This window comes from Pygocentrus nattereri, chromosome 28 (genome assembly GCF_015220715.1).
Source record: "Pygocentrus nattereri isolate fPygNat1 chromosome 28, fPygNat1.pri, whole genome shotgun sequence".
NCBI classification, from domain to species: Eukaryota; Metazoa; Chordata; class Actinopteri; order Characiformes; family Serrasalmidae; genus Pygocentrus; species Pygocentrus nattereri.
In genome coordinates, this window is record NC_051238.1 from 21,358,592 (window position 1) to 21,383,413 (window position 24,822).

The following is a 24,822-nucleotide window of genomic DNA, read 5'->3' on the forward strand; positions in this document are numbered from 1 at the left end:
CTCATGCCATTTAAGTGTTGCAAATCTGTGTGAGAGTGGATCACTCAAAACAGTTCCCTGTTGTTGTCAAGCCACTTCAATTACAGAAAATGTCAATCAAAGCCCAGGAGACTTCCTGCGCATAGACTCTGTACCTGGATCCAAAGTGGTTTGCACTTTGGTTCAAGTCCATGCAGAGGCAGTGTCTAAACATTCTTGTGGACATTTTGTTCAGTGTTGTATTACCAAGCCTTGGAGTCATCAGACTTTGAGTGGTTTTTAAATGTGCAAATAGATTTGTTACATTAGCTGTCCTAACTTTCTTACCAAAAGCTATGTGGTAAAAAAAAAGCAGCAGTGAGATTTTATTCTCAGTAAGAAAAAAGCATCAGCCTTTCTGATAACTTTCTTACTGTTCCACCCTTCAAAGCCCAATCTACGATGCAAATGTGCAGTAGCATTTTATACCTGTACCTATTTATTATTAAGTGAGCCTTATTAGTCCCTCAAAGGGGAAATTTCACCTCTGCATTTAACCCATCTGTGAAGTGAAACACCAAATACACTCTAGTGAGCACACACACACTAGGGGGCAATGAGCACACTTGCCCGGCGCGGTGGGCAGCCCAATCCGCAGCGCCCCGGGAAGAGTTGGGGGTTAGGTGTCTTGCTCAAGGACACCTCAGTCATGTGCTGTCGGCACTGGGGATCGAACCAGCGACCTTCCGGTCACGAGGCTTGTTCCCTAACCTCCAGCCCACGACTGCCCCCAAATCTGCATATACCATTCTTTGCAAAATTTTGGCACCCCTGACTAAATTACATGTTTTGATGTTTTTGTAAATGAAAAGAAGGAAACACGACCTCTGCAGCAAACTATTAAAACATTTGCAAGTTAATGCACTAGCCATATATTTAATAGACTTAAAATATTATTTTTTTAATATTAATAAAATAGTTATTTGTGGTATGTGCAAAAGTCGTCCAGTTGTAAAGACTCAGAAATTGTTGGGCCATAATTGACTTGTTAGGGCTTGTTATGCAGGTCAAGAATTGTCATTACAAATTGTTTGCTGATGACAGTTCCAATGATGGATAGAGCTGACTAAGGATCATAAATAAAAATAAGCTAATTGATTCCTACAAAGCAGGGGAAGGCTATAAAAAGGTATCAAAGCACTTCCAGCTTGCAATTTCCATTGTCCAAAATGGCAGTTAAGGGTAACTGTGGAAGTCAAGTCAAGATCTAGAAGACCAAGAAACTCAGAACAGCTCATATGCTGGCCTGAAAGACAAATCAGAATATCCATATGACTACAAAGGACCTGCAGGAAGGTTCAGATGACACAGGAATTGTCGTGCACCATTCTGGGGGCAGTCGTGGGCTGGAGGTTAGGGAACCTAGTGTGTGTCTTCAGTAGTGTGTATGTGGTGTTTCACTGTACGCATGGGTTAGATTGTGGATTTCCTCATTGTGCGACTAATAAGGGTCACTTAATCTTAATATGATCTGCAAAGACTAACCTCCTCACAAAAGTCAGCATCTGTGGTTAAAGGTAGACTCTCACCAAAGGTATGTTTGGAGAACAAAAGCAGCTGCATTTGATGAAAAGAACACCTTACCAACTGTTAGGCATAGGGTAGACCTACACTCACCGACCACTGTTCAGTTGCTTGTTAACACACATAGCTAATCAGCCAATCACACGGCCGCAACTCAATGCATTTAGGCATGTAGAGGTGGTCAAGACAACTTGCTGAAGTGCAGACCGAGCATCAGAATGGGGAAGAAAGGGCATTTAAGTGACTTTGAACGTGGCGTGGTTGTTGGTGCCAGACGGGCTGATCTGAGTATTTCAGAAACTGCTGATCTGCTGGGATTTTCATGCACAACCATCTCTAGGGTTTACAGAGAACGGTCAGAAAAAAAGAGGAAATATCCAGTGAGCGGTCAGTTGTGTGGACAAAAATGCCTTTGTTGATGTGAGAGGTCAGAGGAGAATGGGCAGACTGGTTCCAGATGATAGAAAGACAACAGGAACTCAAACAACCAACCAGAATCTCTGAGGAACGTTTCCAACACCTTGTTGAAAGTGTGCCATGAAGAATTAAGGCAGTTCTGAAGGCAAAAGGGGGTCCAACCTTTTACTAGCAAGGTTAGCTAGCACTGTACCTAATAAAGTGGCCATTGAGTGCATTATGCTTTAATGTTCTGTGGCAACTAGTGGCACAGAAAACATTGCACAGATAGATGGAAGAATGGATTCCACTAAATATAATGTGTTATCTGGCAAAGGAGTGTTACTATGAAGTACTGACTTAGTAGGGTCCAAATGTTTGAACAGAGTACAGTTACTGTTTGTGTTTTGTTTATTTTAAGTAAACAGTGCATTAAGAAAATGTTTTTCTTGCATAGTTATCTGCAGAGGTTGGGTTTACTTATTTCTACATAAAAAGTCAAGAACATGACTATGTGAAAATAGGTTGAGTGCATTATGCTTTAATGTTCTGTGGCAACTAGTGGCACAGAAAACATTGCACAGATAGATGGAAGAATGGATTCCACTAAATATAATGTGTTATCTGGCAAAGGAGTGTTACTATGAAGTACTGACTTAGTAGGGTCCAAATGTTTGAACAGAGTACAGTTACTGTTTGTGTTTTGTTTATTTTAAGTAAACAGTGCATTAAGAAAATGTTTTTCTTGCATAGTTATCTGCAGAGGTTGGGTTTACTTATTTCTACATAAAAAGTCAAGAACATGACTATGTGAAAATAGGTTATTTGGCAACAATGTAGCTGTTCATATTACAGCTGTTTATTTTCAGAGAGATATCGTCTGTGGTACATTTGGTATTTCTGTTGACACTGACAGCAACAAAAATAAAGATTCTGATTTTGGTCTGAGCTTTGCTTAGCCAGTACGTATTTCCAGTTCGATTTCCCCCAGTGCTTCTGTAAAATTGTGCTTGTGAAGGTTCCTGCAGAGATTAGACCCAGTCAGCAGGGGATGGAAACGAGAGCGTGTTTTTCTCTGAAAAACGGTGTTGCTTTGCTAGTCGCTGAATTATACATCCAGCTGGCTTCAGATGTATGTTCCCATTTTGAATTCCTGTCTGCATATGATGATGTAATCTTGGCAAACATAGGCTTCCAGAGGTGATCGGCTAGAAAGTTAGAATATTTTGGTGGGGGCTTAAAATGATAATTGCTTAAAAAACTGGCTTCCCACCAGTTAGTCATAAAGAACTGAGATTACACACGAACTGCTACGTCTTCGATGTTTGGTGTGGTTCAGGTTGATAGGAGTTACACTCATACTGACAGTACTGTCTGAAAATGACTGTTCTAAGGAGAATCCTGAGAGAGCAACAGCAAGAGGGAGATAGAAAGCGAGTGCCCTGTGGTTTGCTCGACAGCTTATTACTCAGGTAAACATGGGTATAATATATATACAATATAATAATAACATACTGACTATGAATTTTGTAAATGACTTGACAGATAAAATAATTTGACAGTGATAAAGTGGAGCCTATGAGGTGTGTCTAAGGGCCGTGTTCTGTCTGCACACTGCAGTATTTTAGAGATTTTAAAGACTTTAACATCTCCGCTTGTCATTATAGTACCAGGAGTTACCAGTTTATCGGTTACAACTGCATTGTTACATTAGGGCCTAATCAATATGAAAAATGTATGGATGATACCGATTTTAGAGGATAAAAATTCCAATATAAAATGACCTGATATATTTTTTCATTTACAATTTCAGTTGTAACACTAATAAACTCAAATAAACAGAAACTCACTGTTCAATTGCTTGTTAACACAAATGGCTAATCAGCCAATCACATGGCTGCAACTCAGTGCATTTAGGCATGTAGAGGTGGTCAAGACAACTTGCTGAAGTGCAGACCGAGCATCAGAACGGGGAAGAAAGGGGATTTAAGTGACTTTGAACGTGGCATGGTTGTTGGTGCCAGACGGGCTGGTCTGAGTATTTCAGAAACTGCTGATCTACTGGGATTTTCACACACAACCATCTCTAGGGTTTACAGTGAACGGTCCGAAAAAGAGGAAATATCCAGTGAGTGTCAGTTGTGTGGACGAAAATGCCTTGTTGATGTGAGAGGTCAGAGGAGAATGGGCAGACTGGTTCCAGATGATAGAAAGGCAACAGGAACTCAAACAACCAACCAAAATCTCTGAGGAACGTTTCCAACACCTTGTTGAAAGTGTGCCATGAAGAATTAAGACAGTTCTGAAGGCAAAATGGGGTCCAACCTTTTACTAGCAAGGTTAGCTAGCACTGTACCTAATAAAGTGGCTGGTGAGTGTATTATGCTTTAAGGTTCTGTGGCAACTAGTGGCACAGAAAACAATGGATTCCACTATATATAATGTGTTATCTGGCAAAGGAGTGTTACTAGTATACCTAATAAAGTGGCTGGTGAGTGTAATTATTGTAGCACTGGGGTGGAGCTTTTTGTGTTATAACATGATTATTCTCATGACTATTAGAGCTATGCCTTCAGTGAGGGCCATAAATGTTAACTCGGTCCAAACATGGGGAAAAATCTACCTCTACATTATTACTAACCTCTGTTACTGTCCCTGTAGGATTCTAGTGGTTAGTTAGTGCTGAACTAATGGCATGAGAATTTTATTCAGCAGCTGACACTTTTAAAAGACATTTAATGTTTTATTTAAAGCTTGTAATAGATGCATTAGAGTATGTTTTTCCTTTTTTTCACAACCAATTCATTAGGCTGCTGCTTGTGTTCACAGTAAGTGATGTATCTGGGACTTCCAGAAGGCCTGGAGTGATGTGTTCTCACACCATTGGTCCTGCCTGTTGAAAATCAAATATGATCATGGCGTTAGTTTATCATGTTTGGGCTTGAAGTCTTGAAAGTCCCAAACAACAACGTTTGCTTAGCTATGTCTACCTAGATACCACAGAAAAAAAAAACAATTCCTGATATGCCAATTTTCTGCTGGGTGTTTTAAGAATTTAACCCTTTCCATCCAAAACTTAACACTGAAACAAAAGCAGTTTTCTATTACTTCCATAGTTTAAATACAAGCGTAATTCAACTGAATACAAGTGAACTAAAAACCGCAGACATCAGGGCCAATGAGTGTGAAGCGGCCAGGATGAGAATCAGTACCTCTAAATCCGAGACCATGGTTCTCAGGCGGAAAAGGGTGGAGTGCCCTCTCTGGGTCGGGGATAGGCTCTTGCCTCAAGTGGAGGAGTTTAAGTATCTCGTGGTCTTGTTCACGAGTGATGGTACAAGGGAGCGGGAGATCGACAGGCGGATTGGTGCTGGGTCAGCAGTGATGCGGGCTCTTTACCGGTCTGTTGTGGTAAAGAAAGAGCTGAGCCATAAGGCAAGGCTCTCGATTTACCGGTCGATCTACGTTCCCACCCTCACCTATGGTCATGAGTTTTGGGTAATGACCGAAAGAATAAGATCGCGAATACAAGCGGCCGAAATGAGTTTCCTCCGCAGGGTGTCTGGACTCTCCCTTAGAGATAGGGTGAGAAGTTCGGCCATCCAGGAGGGACTCGGAGTAGAGCCGCTGCTTCTTCACGTCGAGAGGAGCCAGCTGAGGTGGTTCGGGCATCTGGTTAGGAAGCCTCCTGGACGCCTCCCTCCCGGGGAAGACCCAGGACACGCTGGCCTGACTATATCGCCCAGCTGGCCTGGGAGCGCCTCGGAATCCCCCTTGGAGAGCTAGTGGAAGTGGCTCAGGAAAGGGAGGTGTGCGCCTCATTGCTTAGGATGCTGCCCCCGTGACCCGACCCTGGAGAAGCAGAAGATAATGGATGGATGGATGGATGGATGGAGGGCCAATGCATGATGTATTCAAAATCACCAATTCAGCCTATATTGTTGTTATAGGGGGTGATTCGCATTGGGTTCCCCTGGTTGTAACCACTTGTTTACATTTTTTATATCACAAATTTTCACATATACAGATAAAACCATGGACAATATTATTGGCCAATCAATATATTGATCAGCCTGTAAACCACACTTATTGGCCACCTATACGATTACTGACTGTAACCCATTTGTTGAATCTCTTCTTGTTACTTCTTTGTCTTGCTATCCCTCTGCTGCTATGTTACTGTGGATTTCCCCGTTGTGGGACTAAAAAGGATTATCTTATTGTTATAGCCCAGGGTGATTGATACAGCTTAGTGGGCAACATTTGCTGCCCTCGGTTTCTGTTTCCAAGCTCACCAGTCTATACAGTAATACAGGGTGATTCAAAACGATTCATCCAATGTCAAGATGATTTAATTCACTTGTGAACCATTACAAAACAATGCAGTAAATTGTAAATGCTTTAAGTGAGAATAAAAGTTTATGTAATTTTACAAGTGCTCAATATGATCTCCAGACAACATCAACGCCATAGTCAAATTCATCCCATACTCAATTGAGCATGTCAGCTGTCACTGTACTGACGGCTTCTTCAGTGCGATTTCAGAGATCATCCAGTGTTGTGGAACCAGTGACGAATGCTCTGAGCTGTTGGAGGTTCACTGCTGAAAATCACGTTGCACTGTTATGATGGATTCACTCTTATTGAAGTGGAGAGCTTAAAGCACTTTCTGTTCAGTGGTTGTGATCTCCCTGCACACTGAAGGAGGCCGTCTTCAGGTGACAGTCAGAAACTCTGTGATCCCCTCTTTCGATTGGTATGTGATTGGTTCTAGGCGCCTCACAGTTTTTATTAGCGCATTTGCCCAATGCTGTAAATGTAAATGCTGACCAGATGGGTGGTGCTGGGTGGTGGACCATTCTCAGCACAGCAGTGTCTGTGACATGGTAGTGGCATGGCAGTGCATGTGCTGCTCTGAATGAGCTGTAAAACCCCTCTTGGCTGGATATTTTTGCTTAGTGGGCTATTCTTAACACAAGAAGTGCAACCCTGCTGTATCTAATGCACTCATTCCAGCGCAACACACACTAATATGGCACTATTATGTTAGTATCACTCCTCTGATATCTAATATCTCATTAGCAGTGGTCTTAAATAGTGCAGTAACAGATGGGCTACAGTCAATAATTATATAAATATAAATACCATGCTGTACAAAAGTCAGGGATCACTCTCTTAGTATTCACGCAAAACAGCCATAAAGTACAAGTTATTCATATCAGGAGATATTTCTGGGGAGATTAGATAGAAGATCCACTCACATTAGAAAGGGGAAAGGGAAAGGGAAGTTGGGGAAAAACACAAGTTTCCAGAATTCATAAAAAAAAATTAAACATATGAAGAAAATGGGATTTCTAAAAACTGCACAAGATGTGCTGGACCACCAAAACTGTTACAGTCAGATACACCATACTTACAGCTTTCATCTTTCAGATCTGAAAAACATCCACAGGTGTTTGTCCATCCTTCCACTGTGAGAAGACACCTTGGTGCTATGGGTCTGAAAGGATGTGTAGTGGTTAAGAAGCCATTACTGAGAAAAAATAATGGACAAAAGAACATTTGGAAATCAAATAAATACGCTGCTGGTGTTCTCAGAGCAATGAATGCATTTGGGATTATTTGGATCATGAGAAGCAGAAAATGCCACCATCTTCTCAGTCTGAGCTTTGAAGGTGTGGTAGAATATCCCTGCAGATTTCTTTTTACAGTTGAAAGTGAGCCTCCTGAAAGAATGATCGCTGTAATAAAGGCAAAGGATGGACACACAAAATACTGAAAAATATGATATTATATTTAATTGTGGCTTCTGTGTAAATGTGTTTTTCTGATACTAAAAAAGTATTTTATAATACACACACACTCACTGGCCACTTTATTAGGTACCTGTTCAGTTGCTTGTTAACACAAACAGCTAATCAGCCAATCACACGGCTGCAACTCAACGCATTTAGGCATGTAGAGGTGGTCAAGACAACTTGCTGAAGTGCAGACCGAGCATCAGAACGGGGAAGAAAGGGGATTTAAGTGACTTTGAACGTGGTGTGGTTGTTGGTGCCAGACGGGCTGGTCTGAGTATTTCAGAAACTGCTGATCTACTGGGATTTTCACACACAACCATCTCTAGGGTTTACAGAGAACGGTCCGAAAAAGAGGAAATATCCAGTGAGCGGTCAGTTGTGTGGACGAAAATGCCTTGTTGATGTGAGAGGTCAGAGGAGAATGGGCAGACTGGTTCCAGATGATAGAAAGGCAACAGGAACTCAAATAACCAACCAGAATCTCTGAGGAACGTTTCCAACACCTTGTTGAAAGTGTGCCACGAAGAATTAAGGCAGTTCTGAAGGCAAAAGGGGGTCCGACCTTTTACTATCAAGGTGTACCTAATAAAGTGGCCGGTGGGGGTATTTTCTACTTAATGGCCATTTAACCGGAAGTAAAATAAATGAAGGGTGGTCTCTGAGTTTTGCACTGTAAGAAAAAGAGTGACTGTAAATGAAACACAGGATATGTGTGTGAGAGGGTGTTGATGTACAGATAGGCTCACAGTGAGCAGTGCACATATGTACATTACTGCATGTGCACAGTGTGACGGCGTGAGTCATGAACTTCGATGAGCAGATTTGCAGTGTGTGTGTGTGTGTGTGTGTGTGTGTGTGTGCGACGTCCTCTTGAACCCCTTCATAAATTAACACAAAGCATGTGGAGTGAAGAGCACTGTTAGTAGGACTGGTTTTCTGTCTGCTTGTTGCGCATCTTTATGAATCTGCAAGCGCTTTTTCCAAACCAAGGTTCATTTTCAGAAGTATTTTTTGTCTTTTATGTGAGTGTGTGTGCTGTAATTGGTAAGCCTTCAAGCACAGTGTGAGGTAGAGAGCGAGAGCGAGAATCAAATTCTCAAGGCTAGAGTGTGGAGGAGTGGGAGAGGAGCCCATTCTTTTATTAGCTCCGCTTTTATTCTGTCACTCTCTCTCCTTCCCTCTCTCCCTATTCTCCCCCTCTCTCTCCATCCCAATGGATGCCAACTATACACTGTGGAGTGGCAGTTAAAACCCTGAGCGCATGCCTAATATGATTTTGACTGATAAAAATAAACTCTGCTTTATGTACGCTGAGAAACAGGGACAGCACGAAGCAACACAACCTTTTGCACCAGAAAACTAGAAATGTGCCTTGTTCATTGACCATTAGCTCAGTACTGACATTTCAAGATCATGATGTTTGTTACCCTTGTGGTGCTTGAGGGTGTTCTCCTCCGTCTTTGACTATTACAGCTGAAGCCAGTGACAAATTTAGCAAATACTTTGCTCTTTATAAAGGCACCAAGCATTGTTATATGACCGGTAAGTGCACAGGAATGTAAACAAGAGTGGTATGTCGATGTGTTGATTGCAGAGGCATAACTAGAATCAAATTTTTAGCACATTTTTTTCATTATAGTGACTAAACTCACCGCTGCATGTATCACTTTCATTCATTCCATAAACTGCTATTACTGTTACATAATCTGATTTGACTCAGTTACCCTGTTCATATGTAATTAATTAGTCATTTACATATACATTTACCTTTACTGCCAACTTTCTCACTCTGCTTAACTCTTTCTCTTTTCGGCCCTCACTGATTACTGAAAAGTATACATTTTAGGTATATTATAAAAGTCTCTCTCCATCAAACCCCAGCTGATGAGAAGGTAGAACACTCATACAGTTATTACAGTATCCAGTATTGCCAGCTGTAGCGCTTGTAGCCTAAACTGAGCAGCCACTGGAGCTAGAGTAGCATGCTCAACAATATGAGTAGGCCAGAGTAAAAAACAAATGAATGGGTTTGCATTTTACAAGCCTAATTTGTTAATTACTCTCATAAAATTTATATCTTAGCTATTTTTTATATAAGCATGTAGTATTTATGTTGCTGAACATCCCAAGAATGGAAAGTTGCTCTGGGTGGTGTAGCATCTTTCACAGCTGTTCTGAGGTCAGCTCAGAACCAGTCACTGCTGATTGTTTAGGATTGTCTCAGTTTCCACACTGAATCTAATAAAACGCTTCCAAAACTAAGGAGGATTTTAGTGTCTTCATGTTAATTATGAAAGTGAAGGCTTGCGGCAATGGCAGGTAACAACAGTTGATAAACAAGGATTGGAGGGCTGAAGAAATAAGGCAGGTTTAGATACAGATGGGCCATAATAAAGTGACAGTAATCACAAATATTATTATTATTATTATTATTATTATCATCTTAAAAGAATGCACATAAATATTCTATCCTCATTTGATGAGATAGGTCTGTGATACCTGTGGCTGCATCCCTGAGTTGGCTGCTGCTTTATCAGACCAGGGCTGTTTTCACTTTAAATCTCCTGAATGGAGATACGTGAAAAAACCCTTCTGGCAAACCAAGTTATGGCTGTGGCTGAAAGCTATTTTTAGATTTTCTATTTTTTAAAGAGTATGCTAATGTGACATAAGCTGGCTAGCACTACTAGCATTTATGCTAGTGGTCATAAAACAAGTGTTTTGCCCAGATTTTCATACTCAGCAGAAAAAGAAATGTAAGCTTTATCTGGTTCTACATGTGATTCTGTATAATTGTAGATTGTGCTATATAAATACATTTTGAATTGAAGTGAACTAAAACAGCGAGTTCTGTTGGTTTATGTTTGGGTCAGTGTCCCCTTTTTGCCAAGATGCACTCAGTAGCCACTTTATTAGGTACACCTTGCTAGTAAAAGGTTGGACCCCTTTTGCCTTCAGAACTGCCTTAATTCTTCGTGGCACACTTTCAACAAGGTGTTGGAAACGTTCCTCAGAGATTTTGGTTGGTTATTTGAGTTCCTGTTGCCTTTCTATCATCTGGAACCAGTCTGCCCATTCTCCTCTGACCTCTCACATCAACAAGGCATTTTCATCCACACAACTGACCGCTCACTGGATATTTCCTCTTTTTCGGACCGTTCTCTGTAAACCCTAGAGATGGTTGTGCGTGAAAATCCCAGTAGATCAGCAGTTTCTGAAATACTCAGACCAGCCCGACCAGCCACGTCAGCAATTTGGCATTGCTTTGCATTGAAATTGAGCAGTTTAGTTCCGCAGATTTAATGTGTAAACACGCATGGTTACATTTATTCGCAGTTAGTTGAACTTGTGGGACAGCTGTGCATTATGCATGTTATTGAATTGATTGGGCCAAATTATTCTATCCAGATTCAGTGCTGTAATTATAGTAATTAAATTGTTGTTGTTACTCATATTATGGAGATCATTTGTTCTCTGCGCTGATGGTTTCAGCCTCACGAACCAAGCCCAATTATTTAATAGCTTTTTGGGTGCATTGGTGCAAAGATAAATGCATTTCGGTGCTTGAAATCACCATTATTTCTACTAAGTCAAATAAATTGAGAGTGTCTGCCCAGGAGGCAGGCTTGCTTGCAGCTGTTTGTGTTTTCATTGACACATGCAGTTTTGAGCTAATTTTATAAAGCAAAATCCACAGTAAGTCTCACATGTTTTCAACGATTGGTGATATTTCTGGGTTTCTCAGCACCCCCCCTTACTTTCTTTCCTCTAAAGGGCAAGTACTGCAGACCTCGTCTTTCAGACCAAGAGCACAGCGAGAGCAAAAAACCTTCACAGCTTAACAGCAAGAACATCCAGAGATATATTTGAAGGTAGGTCTGTTTTTTTTTTTTTTGCTGTAGATTTTTTGCAAGGCTGTCTGGGTAATTAAATCTGATGGAGGTTTAGACCTCATTACTTCACCACCTGATATTATAGATCACCCTGTGAAAAGTGATATATTGTTGACACTTCTTCAGAACTATTTTTGAGATAAAACTGAATAAAAGTAGAACAAAATACCACTGTAATGGATATTGTATTGTATTGGATCCAATGTATTGGATACGATTGCACCATTTGGCTATGAGAAGTTGTGGTTATCAGCAGTAACTCTGGTTAAGAGATTTTTTTAATATGCATTGCAATCCAATGCAACGGTTGGACTCGTTCTTGTTTGCCTTTGTAAAGATGGAGCAGGAGATTTCTAAAGTGCAGAGGAAGATGTCTGACCTGGAGTCAGTTCTTCAGCAGAAGGATGTCGAGCTAAAAGCCTCAGAGACCCAGAGAACTATCCTCGAACAGGACCTGGCCACTTACATCACAGAATGCAGTGTGAGTTTACTTTATAGCACATATTAAGCACTTTATCTTTAATCATAAAGACATACTGCCGCATCTAAGTGGTGACTTCTGTGCGCGTATGTGCAGAGTCTGAAGCGCAGTCTGGAGCAGGCTCGTATGGAGGTGTCACAGGAGGATGACAAGGCTTTGCAGCTGCTCCATGATATCCGCGAACAAAGCAACAAATTGCAGGAGATTAAAGAGCAGGTACAGTATGAGTGCCTTCACTTCTTACACAGTACAGCATATCTTGTACTGATTTGTGCCTGATTGTGTGCTCCATGCATGCTTCGATAAATCAATTGGCCTTTAAAATAAATCCCATAATGCTATGCACTGAGATGCCAAACTTAGATACACCTGCTTCGTACCTACGCTTATTGGCTGTTAATACAACATCGGTGCACTTTAAAGTTACCTTGTAGATACAGTTGCTGACTGCGCCTCATCTGTTGCTGCACAACCCAGCAGCCACTCTCTCCACAGTCCGTCAATGGAAAGGGACCACCATAGGACCACCCCTGACCAGATATTATTTGAGTGGTTTATCATTCTCAGCACTGCAGTGATGATGTGTCCAAAACTTTGTAAACTCTTGTCTCAGCTTCTGCTCTTCTGGGAAACATTTAGATGTTGAAACCTTGCTGTTGAATTTGATTGCATTCAGCCACAGGAGCCTTAGTAAGATAAGGTAGTTTGATGTTAGTTTTAAGCTATGTTTGATGATTAGTTCTGGATCACAAACCTAAGTCCAGCTCATCCCAGGGTATTTGAGGGTGCTCCATCACTTCTGAGAACACAGTTCTCAGAGGCCCTGTTTGGCACTGGCCATGGTGATGATAGGCTCATGGGCGGGTGCTCCTGGCTGCCCTGTTTAATGGCACTGCTTTTCCGTCGAGATACAAGCTGTGCATCCAATTCAAAGCCTGGGTCAGCAGCAAGTGTACTTAAAGTAGCTGAATTCACTCATTATAAGGTGTGCCTGGACACTTTTGGACATGTAGTGTATCCCTGCAGCAGTGGCCTGTTAATGTGTCTTGTGCTAGTATGAGTGCATCAGGTACAGCAACATTACATGGTAGGTGTTTCTGATAAAATCTTACAGCTAATCGCTTACTATATGCAATATTACATAATTTATTGATATTTTTAACCAGTATTGTATTCCTCTTAACAAAACTCTACGCAGTAATCACCTATGGCCACGTTTGGAATATTGTGCTGCCTTCAAGCGCAGCTGGGACAGTTGGAAAGTAGTAACTTGTTCACCAAGCCTGTGCGTGCATGTCGTTCAAGTGAAAGATAAACAGAACCCTGAGGTTGTGAAATAGCTGGTGTAGTTTAGTAGCTTTTTCGGTTTTGGCCTGGTTTGCTAGTGTTTTGAATTCGTGACAAACTGGCAAATCATGGTAAACATGGTGATTGTCTAATCCACATTACCCAGAGCTTTTCAAAACCAGCTTATAACTGCTTAGTTTTTGCAATTTGCCCACTTCTAGTGTACCTAATGTCCATTTTTAAAAAGCGAGTAATTCTTCATGGGTTTTTGCTGGTAGCGTCTGGTATTGTGACTGTGCTTCATTGAGCGTGTTGGACCTATCTCCATTGGGCTGCACTGTATGTGATTTTTGTCATGTGCGCTAGCTTCCTGCAATGCATGTGTTAATTATATGCACGGCCTGATCTGGCAACACCTTTCTTCCTGGAGCATGTGCGAGTTATGCTGCTTTATTAAACCCTTGCTGCTGCGCCATGTGCTTTTATTGAGTCTGTGAGGTATGAGCCTTGGGAAGGAGCCCAAATAATGTTCCCTCCTGAAAAGGCTTCACATGCCATTGGCAGAGGCTGAATACAAATCGGTTAGTGCGGAGCAACTGTGGCGTACTGGCGAAATGAGCTCATGTCATACTGCAATCTTCCAAATATTTCGTTTGTATATTTCAGCATGTGAACCAGTGGTGAATAGTGTGGAGTGTTAGGCTAATCCATATGATACGCAGGGGGTGCTGGTAGAAAAACAAGCTGCTCCCTGGCATGGTTCAGCTCCTCCAGCTCCATCGCACTGTAGTTGCCATGGAGACCGAAAATGGTAGCCAGGAGTGAAGGGTGTGCAGATGCAGCGAGGAGACCATCGTGAGCTGGCGAAAGTCTTCAATTAGCCACACTCAGCATTTAGGCTGGATTAACCGTTTACGTCCTCCTTTCCTTATAATGGCACCTTATGACAGCTGATGTGGGAGCTAAGCTGAAGCTGTTTGAGTCTGTTCCTGGTTCCCTTTACTTCTTCATCAGTCTGTATCTTCTGAAAGAGTCCAGGCACTCTGTTTTAAGGAGTTTGATGTGTTTGCAGAGGTGACAGAGTGCATTGTTATTGAGGTTGAATGCCATTGCCTCACTCCACTCATTCCAAGTTGCCTGCTTGTGGTTTTTATCAGATGGGTTTTGCAGGGGCAGCTTCACGAGCACACAGCTAATTATGTTTGAAGTGCCTGACTCTTTTGTGTTCCACCAAGCTAACATCACGCTGGCCTAATTTTTCATCGTGCTGCCTGGACAACAGCAAACTTTTTCAACAATGTTTATGATAAACACAAAGAATCGATAAGAGCGGCTTATGAATCAAGCATGAGTTTAGGTTTTGATGGAGAACGCGATTTCCTTAAAGCCGAGATATTCAGCAGGAGATATTCTTGAGGGAAAATAAATAAATAAATAAAAGCCTGGGGAGAAAGTGCTCTGAGCTTGCTGTCTTTGTGCAAAGTCTGTAGGTCTATAGTGGCAACATTAAGACTCCCTGAATAGGCTCGACTGTCAGCGCAAAGCCTGCACTTTTGTACATAGAGGGGTCGTTTTCTGCATTTAAAGGATTCTGAAGAGCCTTAAATTGATAAAAAAGTAGCTCTTTCTGCCTGGTTGTCTTCTACAATAATAGATATTACATAAAGTGTTTTTACGCTCTTTGGATATGCTGCGTTTTTTTTTTATATATATATAATTGTTGTTGTAGTTGTGGAAAGCTTTGTTTTATCACTCGACTTCAAAAATCACTCATCCATGGTTCTCTCTATTTTAGGAGCTCCTGCAGATGTTTTTGTGTCTATTTTGCACACAACAGCGATTTCATGACTGAAGTTGTGTGCATGGTGGAGCAATTAGCCTGCTATTGATAATTAGACGATCATGCTAGCTGAGAGGACTGACGCAACCAGATTGTGTTGACGCACCGTAAATAGACGAATGGTTTGCTTCACATTGTCTTCAGCAAGGTGGTAATTTCAGAAAATGTCAAGCACCTCATCTTTGTCATTTCTGTTGCCTCTAATTACAGTTTTCATTACTGGAACTACTGTTCATTTTCATTTGACTTTCTGCACTGTCTGTATGTTGAGTTTAGCAATAGAATCCTAAAAGTTTTATGCTCAGTTCACCTATTAGATGTGCCCCCTACACATAACTCTGATTTACAAAAAAAGAAATGAATTTTATTCTGCGTTCTGCTTATTTGCATTATTATTTATGCCATGTTTTTGTATTTGCATATTGATGGAAACTATGTGAACCTCTGGGATAATGACCTGTTTGGAAAGATGATTTTTTTTTTGACCATTCTATTTATTGGGTTAGCAAGATGGAAAAGGATACAGAGCAGAGATTGATTACATTAATTTTGTACAATTGTTCGCATTAATTACCTAACCCTCCTACCCTCCCTCTCCCACCCTCAACCTCCCTCTCCCACCCTCATCCACCCACCCTGTCACTTGCCGCCCACACTCAGGACAAAACATTACCATGGAAAAAGACAATGGGAAATAATAGTAAATCAACTCAATACAAAATAACTAAAAACAAGCAAGAGAGAAAAGACAGAAAAAAAAATTACTGTGATCCACCTGAGACATCAGACTGCCTAAACTCTGAGAAAAAAGAGAAAAAGAGGGCCCAAATATGACAGTATTTACGTGTTTACCTTTAAGTGTGTGTCTATTTTTTTCCTAATAGAGAAATAAAGCAACATCATTAAGCCAGCGCTCAAATGAAGGTGGAGTGGAGCTTTTCCACTCAATCAGGAAAGATGATAATTGAATTTGTTCCAGTGTGAGTTTAAAATGCTCAGCCATTTTACACAAAAATGACTTCGGTCTCTGTTTGCCCACAGTCCAGCAGCTTTTTAGTGAAAGAAGTGAAAGAAACACAGCACCATTGCTACTCTCTATAGGAGGGTAACACCATAAAACCCTCAAACAAGTGACAAAGAATCCTAGAGTGTAGGATTTTCAGACTCTCTTGCGCTCAATAATATCTGTGATCAGTCCACCAAAAAACAGTGAACAAGACTGGGAACCACTGCTCTCCAAAAAATATCGCTACGGGTCCCAAGTTTTCCAAAGACTACTAGAAATGTCCTGTAGGCAGATGACAAAGATGAGTATTTTGAGTAGGGCTGCATGATGTGGACAAAATAACAGTTAGTTTCACTCACCGGCCACTTTATTAGGCACAAGTTCTTGTTAACACAAATAGCTAATCAGCCAATCACACGGCCGCAACTCAGTGCATTTAGGCATGTAGAGGTGGTCAAGACAACTTGCTGAAGTGCAGACCGAGCATCAGAACGGGGAAGAAAGGGGATTTAAGTGACTTTGAACGTGGCGTGGTTGTTGGTGCCAGACGGGCTGGTCTGAGTATTTCAGAAACTGCTGATCTACTGGGATTTTCACGCTCAACCATCTCTAGGGTTTACAGAGAACGGTCAGAAAAAGAGGAAATATCCAGTGAGCGGTCAGTTGTGTGGATGAAAATGCCTTGTTGATGTGAGAGGTCAGAGGAGAATGGGCAGACTGGTTCCAGATGATAGAAAGGCAACAGCAACTCAAATAACCAACCAGAATCTCTGAGGAACGTTTCCAACACCTTGTTGAAAGTGTGCCACGAAGAATTAAGACAGTTCTGAGGCAAAAGTGGGTCCAACCTTTTACAAGGTGTACCTACTAAAGGAGCCGGTGAGTGTATATGCTCCATTGTCATATATAAACAGAGCGCTCAGACTCTTTGGGCTCTCCTAATGGCTAGACCCTGGAAGTTTGTTACCCCTTTTTCCTCCCTTATGGGTGGCCTTGCGTGCAGGAGCTGACCTGGAGCAGAGCAGTACAGTTATAAAAAGGGATTAAGCTAGCGTGAATACATTAACGACTAGCGTGGTCAGGTGTGTTATCAGTGCAGGGACTTTTTAACACGTGCATTTTGTCTTCTTGTGCACTTATGGGCCACTCTGTTGGTGAGGGTCAACTTTATGTGAGCTCTTGAGTGTTTTTATTCACTAATTCATCATGTCTATAATAAGATGAAATACACTCATATTTACACAATTATTGAATGAATAAAAAAATAATAAGAGGAAGAAGAAAAGTAAGAAGAAGAAAATTGACTTGAGATACATAAAAGCAGGTACAAAAGAAAGCTTCAGCAAATCACTGTAGTTCAGCTCAGATTATATAACCAGATCTATCTATTAATTATAAGATGTTTTGTTGGTAACAGCGCATCACGTCAATTGACTATTGGTAACTATAACTGTAGTTTTCCTTGTTTAGTATGTGTTAAATAATTCTGTCAGTTGTATTCGAGTTGAAGTGGGATGAAATGACTAGTGCTCACCCATAAATTCACGAGAAATTGGACGGGTCTTTGAGCCAGTACTTCAGGTTCTTGCATCTGACCTAATAACGGTTCTTAACGGTTCTCTGCAAGATCAACTTTAATGTTTTATGTTTGGGAAATTAATTAAAAAATCCCATTCACCATTTGTGGAGTGGCACAACAGGGGTTTGAACAGATTCACTCGTGTCTAACCAAATTACCAATATACAGGCATTACAACACTAAAAGGTGTGTGAACAAAAATGGAGCTCATATATAGATATGAAAGAACAATGTTGTTCCCTTGGATGTAATAATTAATTTTCCACATAAGCAATTTAATGTAATTGAAATAAGACGTAATTAAAGAAGGCTGCTTTTTTCCCACTTGATTTGCTGTTGTGATGGCGTTGTAATCAATAAATAATGAAAGGCTACCTACCTCACAGTTGTATCCTGAGAGAATATGATATAGAGGAAGTCTGTAAGTGCTCTCCTAGGTAATGGATCCTCTTAGAAGACCAGAGCAGGGTCAGACTCCTCAATCTATACACCCACTCTTTGCCCTTTTGGCCATTCAGCACCAATGCCTTACCTCCTTAGTCAGTTGCTTATCCTTTGCATGTGCCTGTAACTTTTCATTAGATTAAAATAATAATAAATCATCTCCTCCTTCTACTTACAAATGCAGGCATGAAAGTTTAAAATCTGAACTGAAATGACTTAATGCTGAATTACACCCTTTACACCTTATTTTCTCACTGATGCGTATAGAAAGTAGTAGATGCCTCACCCACAGGTTCTTACACAAACCTGAACGTCTGTTAGATGTTTCATCTGCAGTTTTGCTCTCCTACCTGTTGAAACTTTAATTTTCTGTTGGCTTGCAGGAATACCATGCCCAGCTAGAAGAGATGCGGGTATCTATTCGTCAGTTGGAGGAGAACCTCTCTGCCGCTCGCCGCCGCAGTGACCTATATGAGTCCGAGCTGAAGGAGTCACGCCAGACCAGTGAGGAGCTGAAGAGAAAGGCTGCAGATTACCAGCAAAAGATCCAGAAGGTTAGAGGGTTTAGAGGCCAAAAGCATGGAAAGCATGGAGCCCAAGTTATTGACACATTAGTATTTAGTTATTGATACATTAGTATTTAGTTATTGATATATATATATATATATATATATATATATATATATATATATATATATATATATATATATATATATATATATATATATATAATATACACATATATAATATCTGTTGTTGGAAAACAAAACCTTGTATCTTCATTTTTGTTATTTTTCAGTTTTTGACATAATTCAAAATTGCCTTTTACATTTTGTGTAAATTTCATGATAAATGGACCAAAACAAATAGTCCAAAATGAAGTGAAAATATGTCTGGTTCCATTGACTTACATTAAAAGTAAAGCATGTTTTCTCTTTCTCCTGTAAAATTACCATTATGGAGAGTTTTGATCCAAAAGCAGTGATATGTACACATACTCACCAGCCACTTTATTAGGTACACCTGTTCAGTTGCTTGTCAACACAAATAACTAATCAGCCAATCAAATGGCCACAACTCAGTGCATTTAGGCATGTAGAGGTGGTCAAGACAACTTGCTGAAGTGCAGACCGAGCATCAGAATGGGGAAGAAAGGGGATTTAAGGGGCTTTGAACGTGGCGTGGTTGTTGGTGCCAGACGGGCTGGTCTGAGTATTTTAGAAACTGCTGATCTACTGGGATTTTCACACACAACCATCTCTAGGGTTTACAGAGAACGGTCCGAGAAAGAGGAAATATCCAGTGAGCGGTCAGTTGTGTGGACCAAAATGCCTTGTTGATCTGAGAGGTCAGAGGAGAATGGACAGACTGGTTCCAGATGATAGAAAGACAACAAGAACTCAAATAACCAACCAAAATCTCTGAGGAACGTTTCCAACACCTTGTTGAAAGTGTGCCACGAAGAATTAAGGCAGTTCTGAAGGCAAAAGGGGGTCCAGCCTTTGACTAGCAAGATGTACCTAATAATAATAATAATAATAATAATAATAATAAATTTTATTTGCAACGCACTTTACATTTTAAGCAAATCTCAAAGTGCTATACAGTCGAAGCATTTCTATAGAATCAAAGAACTACTAAAAAAACATCTTTACACGCCATAGGAAGATCAAGGGTTATAAGTTCTGCTGAAGAGAAAGGTAATAAAGTGGCTGGTGAGTGTATATGTATGTATATATATATATATATATATATAAACTACATGTAGTATATATGTATAGTGTATGTATACAGTATAGTAGTAGTAGTATTTATGTAGATTTGCATTGTAACTTCCCGTTTTTTGACCTGTCTTAATAATTCTAGGCCAAAGAACAAGGCAAAGCTGAGATGGAGGAGCTTCTTACTAAGCTGCAGAAGGTTTTTCTCAAACACTTCTCATAATGACAGGGCCTGTTACACAGCTGACTAATTCATTATTATTATTTTTATTACTTTATCATTATTATGATGTTTTTTTATGGTTTCAGTCCTTTAAAAAAGTGAAAACCCAATGGTGAATTCTTATCGTTTACTCAGACCAATGAAGAGCAGCAGGCAAAGATTGAGGAGCTTCAGGACAAGCTTGCCAAGGTGCTGAAATCCCTTTTATGTAAAGATGAGCTTTCCCATACATGTTCACATGCATTTATAATGCTCCGGTACTTCACCCTTATCACACTGAAGTAGATAGAACACACAAAGCTGAGTAGTAAATAGCCACATTTTCTCAGTTATGTGGGCTTTTGATGCAGTACCTCTCTGAGTTTTTGAAATTGTTGACCCTTTTACTCATAAACATTTGTGAGAAAAGTGATCAACTTTTTACTATGTTCCATTTTAGCCATTCATGTTGAGTTACTAACTCTCTTTTTGTATTTCATTTTATTTATTTTATTCAACACCTGGACTGCTTTGCTATTGCTTACACATCACTTGAGTTTCAGCATTTTGTTTGAAATCAAAAGGCACCTTAACAGAAAAGAATAATGCCTAAGACATTTGGACTGATAGTAGGGAACTTGGTACTTTTTGGAGTTGTTTTATGCTAGGCTTTACTTCATTTCTTCTACTAGAGTCATTATTTCACTGGAGTATATAGAATATATTTCACAGAACTATATGTTTACTTGAGCACCAGTTAAGTCTACTTTATCCATCTTTAAATATATGTTGCTAGCTGTACAGCACTGAGTCTTCTGATTTCTCTTAGGCAGTGAAAGCGAGCACAGAGGCCACAGAACTGCTGCAGAATATTCGTCTGGATAAAGAGCGCCTTGAGCGAGATCTGGAGCGACTGCAGACCAGAGAAGACTCCACCGACAGCCTTCGCAGACGTCTGCGAGAGACCGAGGTCAGACATACAGTCCTGTGCAAAAATCAGAGACCACCCTTCATGTCCATTTCAAATCAAAACAGCCATCAAGCACAATTAATTTATTTTTCTGTGCCAGGAAAAACACTGACAACATATATTTACAAACAAAAAATGTCATTTTTTTTACATTTTACAGTTCCACCCTCTTTATTACAGCTTCCATTCTTTTTGGCACACTTGCATTCAGTTTTTCCAAAAAAAAAAAAAAAAAGAAATTCACGGCTAATTTTCTGCATCTCCAAAGTTCAGTCCTAGAAGTTGGTTACATTTTCTACTTCTCATCAGCCGCTTCTTTGCTCATTTGCAAATTTTCATCCTTTTTTTGTCCGTTTTAATTTCTCAGTAACCGCTTTTTAACAGCTGCACACCCTTTCAGACTCAATAGCATTGAGTTGTCTTCTCGCAGCTCAAGGAGGATGGAAACACCTGTGGATTTTTTTTTTCAGATCTGAAGCAAGAATGGAGCTCAGAATTGAAAGTACTGTTTATTTCATGTTGACAGGTTTGGTGGTTTACCAGATCGTGCATGATTGCAGTTATTAGGAGTCCAGTTTTCTCTGTATCTGTTAATAACTTTTGGAACTCCAGTTGTAAAAACTTCTGTTTTTTTGTTTTTGTGGAACTGGATTATTTTATATCTGATCTCTCAGAAATATCTCCAGAAAAATTAATGACTTGTACTTTGTGGCCATTTTGACTGAAAAGTACTGTAGATCACCTGAGGAGCGGACGTTTTATATGACGATGAAAAATCAATCGAAAATCTATTTTTTTTTTCTGCATCAACAGTTTACTTCATTTTAGCTGAATGAGTTACATTCTGCAGAATGGCCGTATCACGATAGGGGTATTCATGGTTTGTGTGTAATAAGCAGGATGGTAGGAAGACCTTAGAGAACCAGGTGAAAAGGCTGGAGATCGTGGAACGCAGGGAGACCAAACTGAAAGAGGACATCCAGACCAAATCACAGCAGATTCAGCAGATGGCTGACAAGATCATGGTAAGGGATGGTAGGCCACCCGCTGATTCGCATGCACATTCTTTGTCTCATCTGCCTGACTAAGCAGTGGCCCCACTATCTCCCCTGACGCTTACAGCATTCTCTGAGCGTCTGTCTTTGTTCCAAAAGCAGCAGATTGTGAGCACGGATCATCTCTCTTCCTCTCTCTGGCCAGGATCTGTGTGACCCATTGATTAATGATGCATAATGTTTCAGTCACCATAAAAGGTCAACATAGCTTGACCTTTATTTTTGTTTATTAAAGGGTAATTCCACTGATTTTTCAAATTTGACAACACATTTGACATAATTCAGTTATTTACAACCCAATTTCCAATGTTGGGACATTGTAGAATGTGAATGAAAGTAGAATCCAGGGATATGCTAATCATGTAAACCATATTTTTAAACGACAATACTACAAAGGCAAGATATCAAATGTTGAAACTGAGAAATTTCATTGTTTTTTGAAAAATATATGCCCATTTTGAATTTAATGCCAACATGTTCCAAAAAAGTTGGAGCATCCGGGCTCTTTTAATATAGAGCAATACCGTAGTAATACATGCAGAATGTGGCTTTTGAACTGTGCACTGATAACAAGCTGAGTGGTCTTTAGCCCCGGAGGACACAGTGGCCAAGAATTGCAAAAGTTGAGTTGTAGGACCACAGGACACTTTTCAACTTCCCCTCAGACCATTTGAAATGAGCTCTGGCCCAGAGAAGGTGGCAGCATTTCTGGATCCTATTTATACATGATTTCTTCTTTGTGTTTAAGAGTTTTAACCTGCATTTATGGATGCAGCGATGAACTGTGTTCACAGACAGTGGTTTTCAGAAGTGTTTCTGAGCCCATACAGGGATTTCCACTACAGAATCATGTGTTTTTAATACAGTGCTGCCTGAGGGCCCAAAGATCATGATAGCCAGTATTGGTTCTTCTATCGGCCTTGTCCCATGTATAAAGAGTTATCTCCAGATTCAGAGAATCTTTTATTGATATTATGTACTATAGATGATGAAAAGCAAATGTCTGTGCTGTTTTATGCTCAAAAACAATACTTTTTCTTACTTTCAACATTTGATATGTTGCCTTGTACTATTTTCAGTGAAATACATGGTTCAAATGATCTGCACATTGTTGCTTTTTGTTTTTATTTACATTTTGCACAGCATCCCATTTTTTTAAAAAATAGAGGTGTAGATGCAAACGTCATTTAGAGTGGTTTGATGTAAATATGTTTGCTGTGTAGAGATTTTTGCAGTGGTGGTAATGATGTCTACAACACAAAAGTAGGCATTTTACTGTGACCAGTGAACCTACATGTGTCTTTGAAGTGTTTAAATGTAACGTTGGTAAAGGGAAAAAAAAACAAGCCTCACCATGACAGCATGTATCTCTCCACCATGACTATATTACAAAAATACATTTTATCTGAAACCTTTTTCTCAAAACTATCATTAAACAATGTCTCGGACATCAGGCAGCTCTGTACATTTCTCTATGACGGGACCACTATGAATGGCGTTTGTTCACATCTGAAAGATTTAATTATGCAGAATTGTTTATTTTTTAATCTGAAGAATTTGGTATGTGTCTGTGTGGTGGAGGAGGGGAGTATCTATGATTCTGTCATAATTTGAGTGAATAGGTATTACTGTTATCTTGTTCTTTATCCAGGAACTGGAGGAGAACTTGCGTGACACTCAAGCTACAGCACAGCGCATGGAGACTCATCTGGAGCAGAAGGAAAAGCTGTATGAAGATAAGATCAAGGTTGTGCACTCAGTGCCCACTGCAACTCAAGACAGTCTTTGACTCAAAAGGACTAAATTGAAATATTTTTATGTTTATTTTCAGTCACAGACACATGTGACACTTATATATAATTATTAGTACAGGTTTGAGTGCACTTCATGCCATGGCTTATCCTAGCAGAACAGGCAGTCAGGTAACAATACAATGGGTATTGTTATTTTTGCTGTCTACCACACCATACTGAAGTTGATTATGAGCTCAAAGACTTTCAGCTTTGATTTGAGGGTATTTACATCCACATTGGTTAAACAGTGTAGGACTCACAACTTTTAAACATAGCTCTCCCATTTTTACAGGCTCAAAAATAACAATCACAAAAGAAACTTTAATACTTGCTTCCAAATCATTGGTAGTCAATGATTGCCTGAAGTCTGGAACCCATGTATACCCACCAGTTTGCTTGCTTGGTTTAACTGAGAAGGCGATCGACTTGGGAACCAGTTCTATTGGCAGTTATACCTGCCCATGCCATAACACTACCTTGTATGATTCTGAACATCCGTTTGGTGTGCAGTTTGAGTCATACTTGAGTGCTTGATGTTTTCAAGATTTTGGAGAACCAGATAAAGGCAGACGTGGCTGACAAAGAGCTCCTGGAATCTAAGCAGAACACATATGAGGAAGAATCCCGAGAGAAGGGAAAACTAATCAGTGACCAGGCAGCGGTAAGAGCACGGCCAAAATGTACATAGACTACAACCTATGTAATAAATGTATGCTTATGTTTGAAATATTACTATATTCCAACAAAACAAGGAGGTTGTAACTTTAGAACATAGAACGCAATGTGAAATCTGAACACTACGTTTGTTTGTT

At 40.1% G+C, this 24,822-nt stretch overlaps 1 protein-coding gene across 7 annotated transcripts in view; it reads left to right on the top strand.

The window, feature by feature from the left end:
- The window catches only part of LOC108430361 (citron Rho-interacting kinase), a 73,344-nt gene that overhangs the window by 7,864 nt on the left and 40,658 nt on the right, over positions 1-24,822 (top strand). For 3 of the 7 annotated variants that reach the window (XM_037535915.1, XM_017702812.2, XM_017702815.2), the window contains exons 2-11: positions 11,514-11,611; positions 11,970-12,113; positions 12,210-12,329; positions 18,653-18,823; positions 20,136-20,189; positions 20,349-20,402; positions 21,022-21,162; positions 22,059-22,187; positions 23,869-23,964; positions 24,555-24,671. In XM_037535915.1, the coding sequence (XP_037391812.1) occupies positions 11,970-12,113; positions 12,210-12,329; positions 18,653-18,823; positions 20,136-20,189; positions 20,349-20,402; positions 21,022-21,162; positions 22,059-22,187; positions 23,869-23,964; positions 24,555-24,671 (1,026 nt within the window). In that variant the 5' untranslated portion in view covers positions 11,514-11,611. Of the gene's footprint in view, positions 1-11,513; positions 11,612-11,969; positions 12,114-12,209; positions 12,330-18,652; positions 18,824-20,135; positions 20,190-20,348; positions 20,403-21,021; positions 21,163-22,058; positions 22,188-23,868; positions 23,965-24,554; positions 24,672-24,822 lie in introns of those variants that run through there. The other 4 variants (XM_037535916.1, XM_017702817.2, XM_017702813.2 and 1 more) reach the window with 2 other exon arrangements.